Source organism: Polypterus senegalus, chromosome 2 (assembly GCF_016835505.1).
Source record: "Polypterus senegalus isolate Bchr_013 chromosome 2, ASM1683550v1, whole genome shotgun sequence".
Classification (NCBI taxonomy): Eukaryota; Metazoa; Chordata; class Cladistia; order Polypteriformes; family Polypteridae; genus Polypterus; species Polypterus senegalus.
Window position 1 is genome coordinate 223,904,215 of NC_053155.1, and position 10,796 is coordinate 223,915,010.

General features: G+C 36.3%; 1 protein-coding gene across 5 annotated transcripts in view; it reads right to left on the bottom strand.

Moving 5' to 3' along the window:
- Positions 1–9,651, bottom strand: part of LOC120523742 (protocadherin-20) — a 52,018-nt gene extending 42,367 nt beyond the window's left edge. For 4 of the 5 annotated variants that reach the window (XR_005632689.1, XR_005632691.1, XR_005632690.1 and 1 more), the window contains exons 1-2: positions 9,503–9,651; positions 5,719–8,989 (exon numbers count right to left, since the gene is read on the bottom strand). Coding sequence is in view for 1 of the 5 variants with exons in the window: in XM_039745316.1 (XP_039601250.1) it covers positions 6,362–8,989; positions 9,503–9,550 (2,676 nt within the window). In the remaining 4 variants the exon portion in view is untranslated. Of the gene's footprint in view, positions 1–5,229; positions 8,990–9,502 lie in introns of those variants that run through there. The other variant, XM_039745316.1, reaches the window with a different exon arrangement.
- Between the last annotated feature and the right edge of the window lie 1,145 nt (positions 9,652–10,796).

Below are 10,796 nucleotides of genomic sequence, written 5' to 3' on the forward strand. Positions count from 1 at the left end.
TTGCAAAAACTGAAAAAAAATCAATAATTATGTTTGTGCTTTCTAAGTAAATAGTCTCAGAATCATGTAGATAAAATGTTAATCTAATACTAAAGTCTTCCAGTGATAATTGTAAGTTTACATAATAAACTGCAATAGCATAAAGAACAAATACCATTGCATACATGGCCGTGCCTCAGCATGAAAATGCTTTCAGCTCCCAGCACTCTAACTTCACAATTCAAAAGTTCTCAGCCTTGACGCAGTCCTTTGGGCACATGCCTTACATAAGCTATGGTAATTAGCAAACTGGCAGAGTCATTCAACCAAAGATCCAAACAAGCACAGACACTTTTTTGAAGTGTAACACTTTTGCATAAATAATACTACATGCATTAGTACAGGGGAATTAATGTGCTTAAATTATTTAAGACAATTATTATAATGCATTGCCTGTTTACATAAATTTTTAAATGCTAGAAATAATCTCTAAGTGTATATATATATATATATATATATATATATATATATATATATATATATATATATATATATATATATATATATATATATATATATATATATATATATATATATATAGTGGTATGCTGGACCCTTGCCCAGCTGGGAAGCCATAATGGAAGGGCTGCATGCACAAAGGCATAACCCGGCCAGGATGGTGCTGGTTGGCAGTCCCACTAAAAGGGAAGATTAGTGGATGGAATAGGGGAGGTTGTGTACCAAGAGCAGTTCCTCCTCCAGTATGATAGCTGGCAGTGCTCTGCAAACGTGGATCCAATACAAACATCTGCAGGGATCCATGGGAGTCATAATCCTGAGGTGCAACCCTGTTGGGTTCCTTGGGTGCCACCAGATGGCAGTGCAGGGAGAAGGACCCCCTTTCTCAGGAGGATCACATCTGACCCAGAAGTACTTCCATCGAGCTATACCCCAGTACCGGAAGTACTCCTGGGTCTAAAATGAAAGCAAACTGTCTAGCCCCCTCTAATTGAGTGAGAGTCGGGAGGCAGAAGGCAAAGATCACCTGGGGAAGTAAAAGGAGGACGGGTAATTGAAAGATTATGGAGTGGACTGTGAAAGGGTATTTTGTAAAATAAAAGTGTTTATTGTGCACCCAAGATTTTTTTGGTGTGCTGGGTTTTGGGGCTCAGTGGTGCCCCCATTCTTTCACTTTATATACAGTATGTATATATATATATATATATATATATATATATATATATTTATATATATATACAGTGGAACCTCGGTTCACAAACGTCTCGGAACATGTACAAATTGGTTCGCCAAACTTTTGCATCTGTTCATGACCACAGACTCAGTATTTGAACAAGCCAGTTTCCCTTTCGGTTTGTGTGCGCCGATGATTTCTGCACATGTTCAGTCTCTCCTTGTGCATTCCCTGTGCAGCGAGTGAGAGAGAGAGACACACACACAGACACACGCATGCGAGAGAGACACACACGCGCACGAGAAAGACACACACACACAGACACACGCATGCAAGAAAGACACACGCACAGACACACACACGTGCAAGAGAGAGACAGATGGACACATAAAGCCGAGAAGGCAGTTAAAGAATGCACCAGGCTTGTTTTTAAAGAGACAGATCCGAGCATTGTTTTAACCTCGTTGTATTTAATGAAGACTTTTTTTTATTCACTTCACTTCACTTCTGTTTACAGCGATCGGTTCGTAGCATGCATTGTTGTAATGTTACTTCTCTTGGTGGTTTATTAAATTACAGATTTTTCAAATGTTCATTTTTTTCCCTGTGCTTAAAACTCATTAAAAAAAAGTGTTTTTAGTAAGTGGTTCGTAGCGCTTTAGCGCGAACTCCTGCAGTGTTAGTTTTCTCTATTGTTCAAGGTTTTCTCAGTGTTATTCAATGTTTTTACATTTAGTTTACTATTACGCTGTGTATTCTGTGGTCTAATTAACTATATTTGTGCTTAAAAATCTTTAAAAAATATATATTTAAATACAGTTCGTACGGTCTGGAATGGATTAATTGTATTTACATACAGTCCTATAGGGGAAATTACTTCGGTTCACGACCAAATTGGTTTACGACCAGAGTATGGTAGTGAACCTGTTCCACTGTATATACTGTATATACTGTATGTATATATATATTATATATATATATATATATATATATATATATATATATATATATATATATATATATAGTATATTCTGACCAAAATCCCATTTAGACACCCAAAGGTCTGCATGAAAGCGTGATCAGAGGGATGCTCCTACCCAGTGCTGAGGGCATACTTGGCCTGGGACACTGACTCCTACTGTCCATCCATTACAATGGCATCCCAGGTATGTAAGATAACAACAAACAACCCAGCCTGGATGCCAGCCTAACTATGTCTTCTTTGACAATGCACACACACACACACACACACACATATATACTGCCTTTGTGGAAGAAAACATTGCCAGACTGAGAATGAAATCCAGATCCCTAGGGCCATGAAGTTACAATACAATATGCCAATGTGCCATCTTGCCTGTGCTTTTCTAATTAAACCTTATACTGTATATTAACTGTCTGTCTTTACAGAATTTTAAAATTTAATTAGTTTTACCTGTATATTTTACAATTATATTGCTTTGACTACATTGAGTATCAAAGCTGATTGAATTGTGAGCTTATTTCTTGAAACCTCTGTGTTATTTGATTCTTTTTTCTGTATATAAGAAACTTGACTTCAGAAAGTAATTAGATAATGACTATGACTGAGTCACAGATGAGTCTGTTTGCTTCAAACAAAAATGTGTTATGTGTAGTACCTTATCCTATAGAGTTGCTCAATTCAGGTCCTGGGGCACCAAATGCTAATATTTTACATTTCAAATAGTTTCTGGTTGCAAATTGTTTAGCTGAACTGATTTCTGCTCTCCTTGTGTACTGTATTGTGCTGTATTTAGACTTTAAAGTATAGTGTACAGATTTTCTGTAAATTATGTTGGCTGGCACAGCATACTGTAAAGCTGAAATTTCTTTTATGTATTTCCTATGACATATGTATTTATTGGAGTGTGTAAATATGCGAATATTGCTGCTGCTTTACAATTTCAGAGACCTGAATCTGATTTGTGGCCCGGTCACTGCCTGTGTGGCGTGCACCCATTTTCACTGTTTCTGTCAGAAGGCCTTTCCCCTCATGCTGTAGATTCTGCTTGCATTCCAATGACATGAACACTAGGTTCATTTCACGATTCTGAACTGGCCTAGTATGACTAAGTGTGGGTGTGTGTCTTGCGATAGACTGACGTCCCACCTGCAGTTTACTATTTCCTCATCCCCAGGGCTGGAGGCTCTGGTTCCTTCTGACCCAATGAAAGAATAAAATGCATGCATGGGTGGATGATTATGTGTGGCAAACAAAACTTTGCACTTGAGCTGTCCCATTCATCTTATTTAGTTTCCTAATGTATTATAAAATCGTACATTGTCAAAAATGTTTCCACAAATGAGTCAGGCATCATGATGTTAATATACTTGCATTCCTAATTGTTTACAGTAGTTAAATACCAATAAGCTGCCAATGAAATCCTTGACTATTAGCTCAATTGGATGACTGCAATTCTATACATAAAAAGCATCTCATTATTTTAAACTAGCCAATAAATTGAATTCATTTTCAAAATAGGGTAAGTAAATTGTATTTAAGAAAACTGAATGTTAGAATGAAAATCAGCAGCCATAGACAAGTCCACTTTATGCATACTATATATTAGTTAATTTCCCAAAACCATCCATTCTTTTGCTGAATTTCCGTAATCCAATTTCAGGGTTATGGGACACTTGACCCTACCCTGGTAGCCATGAACACTACAGCAGGAGCCGATCCTACACAGTGGACTGGGCATTAATCCATAGCAGGGCATTTCATAGATAGAAGACAGAGAAGCAGACAAATCATAAAAAAAGCAATTCCCTTGCATGAATGAATTCTGGGGATATCAGTTACATCTTTAAATCCATACTATCTTTGTTGCAAGTTCAGTAAGACAGAATGACAAATGTATAGCTGGTAACAAACATTCAGATCACTAAGTTCGTAAAAAGCCACATCTAGAAGTTATTTAGTGTTGTCTTTTTCATAAACTAACTTAAAGTGACTGTCTAGTTATTTTTCTCTAATTATTTAATACATTTTAGACTAAAGTGAGGCACTTAGTTGAGTGCAAATTCTTTTCTCGGTATCATTTTTGAGCAATTATAGCTATGGTAACATATTTTACTATAAATGAACAGTTTTTTCAGAGTGCTTGATTTCACTTTTTTCAATCAAGAATTCATTCTTAAAGCTTTGTTGTCACTGAACTGCCAGTAGTATTTGAATATCCATTCACTGTAAATATCTGGTCAGTGAAAATTATAGACATCTACAACAAAACACATCCCAGATAAAGAATCCATTAAATGAGCCAGCTTGCTTCATCAGCTGCAGAGAAACAAGGCCGATGGAGTCTGATGACAGTCAGGGTAGACTGATTAATGGAAAACAAGCTACGCCCTTTTGCTTCTAGTTAAAAGAAAGGTCAAAATCATTTTCACAATAATCAACTGAAAAAATTACCATAATATTTCTAGTAAGTGTCCCGGGAAGTATTTAAACAGAAAGAAAGTGTCAATTTTGTTCGGTAGCTTTTTTTAGGCTTGCACAAATAATCTGTTCTTTGTACTGAAAAAATCAAGAAAATTCTGAAAACTGTTCACATACCAATAATAATGCTATCCTAGAAATTAAATGTTTTAAAGAGCCACAAAAAGCCATAGTATAAGTTCACTCTGCTATTTTTTATAGATGCTACAAGAATGAAATTTCTGCAAACAAAATTCACACTGAATGCTTATTGGACTGAAACCTGGCATATGTGCATCCACTGTGTTTTAAATAACTTTTGGCAGTAACTGTATATTATGATAAATTTCATTTGTATGATATTTTTACTTTCATAACCAGTATGTATATGACATAGAGCTTACAAAAATGGACCATTAAGTGACATACTGTCTATCTAATTGACCAATAAATTCCTTTACAAGATAGACTTAAAAAAAATCATAAAGTACAAGTAAACATTCATAGTTCTGCATTTTGGGAATCATCATTCTTATTATTTTGACTACCATTCTCTTAAACAAATGTTCAAATGAGCAACACAGAAAAAAAAAGTTTCTACGAAAATAGACCACTTTATTTCATTTTTACATATATTCACATACAGTATTGAATACAGACACAAGCCAGCTCATGAGTGATTCTTCTCTAACGCATAAGCTTTTAAAACGATCATTCACATTCATGCAGTGCTTTGACATGAAAAAATATTAATAAATGTAATGTAGAAATCCCTGCTTATAATGAAATGTGCATATGTTCAGCCATAAACAGATAATGTATACAAAAATTCTCAGAAAAGACTATACTTTAAACTGGCTGCTTTGGGCTAATCCAGGGATAGAAAAAAAAAATGGAATCATTAACCGTGTGGTTTTGTTCAGTTGAAAATATTGACGGTTTAAATAATCTACTTTTGAACTGCAGATTTAGGATCTGTTCATAGCTGCATGAAAAGAATATACTAAGTTAACTTAAATGAATATGGAATATAAATACAAAAGTGAAAACTTCAATGCCCATACATTGACAAAAAACAGTATTAAATTACTGATATAATACATACCTCCAGAACATTTCTACATTGTTGAATCAACACTGCATCGTTATGCAGTATGTGGAGGAAAGTAATTATTATTATCCTTTAGAGCAACAAAATATTCCAAACAGCCAAGGAAATGGTTAAAGCACAAGTTTATGGTGAGTGATAGAGAGTTTTAACTTTTCAGTTCTTCATATGAGATTGTCCTTGAGATGTATTCAGTTCTTGTGAGGAGCAAATCCCAAGGAATTTCAGATAATAATAAAAAAATACACTTTCTTGTGATCAACCACTAGGGACAGAAAGGCTCAGGGGAGTGGAGAGTTGCAAAATGTAGATTATACCAGACACAAATGACAGCTTAGTCAGCTGATCCTGGAATTGATTCAGTTCCAGATGCGAATGGATATGCCTGTGTGCCGCGTTTTTCAAAGTTAATGTTGTCACAAGACGGTTTAGCGCAGCCATGATCTCTTGAAGTCTGTGCCCAGCTCCACGTTTTTGTTCATGCACCATATGGAAAATGTCTTCAGTACAAAATTACATATGTCAACAACATTTCAATATAATTTATTTATTTATAAATATGATGTCTTTTTGATAATGCCAACATACAGTGACTTTGGAATTTGTAAACATGACTTTAAAAAGTTATTCTCCTGAAGTGTCATATATTGGAAATTTCCATGAGTTTTTTCTCATTTGCTCGAAAATCATTGTTAGTATTGAGCGGAATCTCAATGTCTAATCGTTTTTCTTTACTTCGGTGTTTTCTTTGTTTCTTTAGACAGATATATGCTGCCATTAATATTACTACCAACAGTAACGCCAGGCACAAGGCCGAAAGGACAATTAATCCTGGTAGACAAGGAAAGGGTTCAATTCTTTTCTTTGTAGGCACAAGCAATTTTTCTGGTGGTCTTTCCTCAATTTTGATTTCAGGTTCTTTTCTCAGTAAGCTTTCTATATAGCTTTCATTGCTCACAGTTTCATTTACGAACAGATTAACCATCACTGTGGAATGGAGGGGCACTGGTTGTCCATGATCACTGACTTTCACCAGCAGCCTGTACAGGCCGTAGTCATTTTTCATTAGTGCTTCTTGCAAGGTAATGTTGCCCGTGTTAGGGTTAATTTCAAAAGATTCGGGACGAGGTCCTCTTCTTCCAATGATACTATAGGCAATCACGGCATTCATCCCAGTATCTTTATCCACAGCGTAAACCTCTGTTATAGAGGTACCTGGAAGCGTTGTAGGCAACACTAACATATATGACAGGTTTGACTGAGGGAACAATACCAGGGGTGGATTGTCATTAACATCCAAAAGTAAAACAGTGACCATAGTGACAGAGGAAAGGGCAGGATCCCCCCCATCCACAGCTTCAATCCAGATAAAGTAAGAACTTTGTTGTTCTCGGTCAAGAGGCACTTTTGCTCTCAATGCTCCTCTTCCAGTATCGATAACAAAAATATCACTACCATTCACAATAGATAATGCAACCCATCCATTCTTTCCTGAATCAGCATCAGTTACAGAAATGATTCCAATTTCTCCAAAACCGGGAAAATTTTCAGGTACAAAAAAACTGAAGTCCTTGTTGATAAACCGTGGACTGTTATCATTCCTGTCCAACACAGTGATGACCACAGAAGCTATAGATTCCATGTGTGGTGACCCACAGTCTAAAGCTCTAACTGTAAATCGATATTTTTCCTTTTCTTCTCGGTCCAGAGATGTGGAGACCATGAGAACTCCAGTAATTTTGTCCAAAACAAATACCGAAGGAGCATCAGGACCAAGAATATACAAAATTTCTCCTCTTTCACCACTATCAATATCTGTTGCATGTAGTTTTGTTAGAAAAGTGTTAGGGGCATTGTTTTCTTCAATGAATAGATCAACCAATGGTTGCTTAAAAACGGGAGCATTGTCATTTTCGTCTATTACCTGAACTTTTAGGAAACTTTTTATGAGAATACCCTGGGAATTTTTGGCAAACACAGTCAGTTCATAGTCAGTTCTTGTCTCATAATCCAAAGAGTCTGTTGTCTCTAGCAGATACTCATTAACAAATGTCTTATACGGAGATAATCGGAATGGGCCATCCCCCTCCAGAAAGCATTCTACTTTTTGCTTCTGATCAGGGTCTTTTATAGTAAAAAATGCAATTGGTGAGTAAGCCGCCTCTGACTCCTTTAGATAGATTGTGCCATCTAATTCTGTAGCAATATATCGTGGGATTATCACAGGTGGGTTAAATACCACTTTGATGATGTTCACTGTCACTTGGGCCACAGCTGGGATACATCCTGGGCCTTTTGCCAGTATGCTTAATTTGTGAAACTGTGCAGTGTTGCCATCAATTTTACCTACCAGCTTAATGATCCCTGAAACTGGATCTAAATGAAATAAAGATTTGGTAGTCTGAAACACTCTTTCACTGTAGGCATATGTTATGTCAGCATTGCTTCCTAAATCTGAATCAAATGCATGAACTCGTGTCACATGGGTTCCGGTGGTTGAATTTCCATACACTGTGACATTAATCTGAGATTCAGTGAAAACTGGACAGTTGTCATTGACATCAGTTATGATAATTTTCAGTGTTGCTGTGCCTAAAAGCTGAGGACTCCCTCCATCCTCTGCTATGATGCTGGTAACATATTCATTCTTAGTTTCTCTGTCAAGTGTTCCTATAACAATTAAAAAGGGTGTTAGTTCACCATTTTCTGTTTCTTCAACATCCAAAGTAAATACTCCATAGTCATTAACAAGCCAGTAGGTCTGTACTCCATGAATGCCAACATCAGGGTCAACAGCAGAGTGCTCTATTGCAAACCTTGAGTTGATCTGGGCATTTTCTGGGACAAATACTTGTATCTCAGAGGTGGGAAACCTTGGAGCATTATCATTAATATCTTTTATCACAATTTTAATTTTTATCAGTCTGAAATATTGCTGTGGCAAGATAAGAACATCAAGAGACAAAGTACATTCCTGATTGCCAGGATTTTCCATGCAGAGACTCTCCCTGTCAATTTCTTTGGCAGATGTGTACAGTTCTCCTGTAGTGTTATTTAGGTTCACATACTGACCACTGATCTTCTTTGAGGCCAGATTGAATGAAAGAGGGGGATCAGCATTAAAATCCAACTTTAAATCCGCTCCAATGGCTCCTATTAGTATTCCCTTGGGTAATCCTTCATTTATTTTGTAAATGAGTTCTTTTGCCTGGCTGTAACTTGCAAAGCAGCAGAATTGTCCAATGAGCATAAAAAGAATGCACAGTCCCTTAAAATAAAAATTGGGAAGGTTACCACTGCAGATGTATGAAACTTGAAATGTTTTCTACTTTGTCAATATCTGCCAGGCTTATCTGAATTAACAGCAATGGTTAAAATGTAAGTTGTTTTAACAAATTTAAACAACCAGAATCTAAGAATGACAAGATAAAAATGCAGTTACAGAACTCTACTTTGTGGAGAGAAAACAAAATCACAACAGTATTTCAGGCATGCAAAACCTGTGCTACAGTTCTCAAGGGGGGATTTTTTTTTTCCTAACTCAAAATGCACACTCCCATTTAGCAAACAGTTCACATAACTTATAGCCCGGTGAATAAAGCCTATTATTACACGCAGAGTTCATAAACATCACAAAAGATACTGAATGTTTCAAAGTTTAAAGAGAAAAAGACTTCATCTATTAGCAGATAATTTGTACAAAAATAAAAACCCTAGCAGTGAATTGCCAACACACTGATGACCAACTTTTAAGTAGTGAATCTAAACAACTGGCACTTACCTTCAATTTTCCATGTGAACTAAGGCTGAAGGTGCTCATAAGTGACATGCTTCCTCAACTGTTTAACACTTGACATAAAAGAGCAGAAGCAAAAATAGACGTAATATGCTGATCTGTTCAGATCGCTTTCTAATTTCTCTGTCTACTGAGTTCCACTGTAGAAGTCATTCATCTGCTTAACTGAAAGAAGCTGGGCACGCCTCCTCTATGCAAATCAATCCACAAGTGCAGCCAATTGGCTTGGACAGCCCTGAGCTTCGGCATCTCACTGCAGGCACTTTACCCTGTAGGTGCTGAATGCTTGTGGTAACAACAGACATAATTTCCCGTCACTGTTACTTGTATGTAATTTTTTTTTTTTTTGTCATTTTAACCATATAGGCACTACTTATTTTCAGTCCTGACTATGCACTAGTCATAACTGCTGGTAACATAAAACAGTTTCATGGTATTTATCAGCTAAAAGGCAAAATAAAATAAGCAAGTTAGAACAACCAGGCAGCAATTAACTTTATAAGACTGAATTAACAAATACAAGCTTCTACATGAATGGCATGGGCCCAGGAGATTTCAGATGCTCCCATTACAGGAATACTGATTGGAAATGTGCCTGAGACACAGAAGAGAGCCACTTCAATCAATAAACCTATCATATTTATATTTATACAACAAGCCATATTTAACATGACATATCATACTGGGTCTGAGAATGTTACGTACTATTAAGCTTTTTGTAATGTGTATTACATATTTGATGGAAATAATGAATACCACCATTTACAATGCAAACAAAAAGTATAGCAGCAGTTAAATATGTCTCATCTTTTCATGTCTTCAGTTTGAAATCTATGCTTCTTGCTTACTGTTAGCATGTGGTGCCTGTAAAAAATAATCCTTATATAATAGTGTTTTCATTCAGCAAAAGACCAAGTGAAAGTTTAGTGCACTAGGCTGGTTTTCCTTAAAGCTCCATAGGTCATCATATCAGTCTAAAGTCTAAAACACTTTATTCATCAGAACGCAAATTGCTTTGTGAAACACTTTGTGGCAGCTGTAATGGGAAACCTACTCATTCAGTGTCAGGCTTTTGTAAGTTACAAAAAAAGAAACACACACACACACACATAAAAGCAATCAGCTTCCCTAGTACCTTTATTAATTGCTTTAACTTTTTTCTTTACCTGTCGAGTCTCTCACATGGCACTGTAAAGTATCAATTTTTATAACAAGTCTCACATTAACTGGACTCAATCTGCTGTAACTGTCTATAGCGGCTATGTTTGCTTAGTCTCAG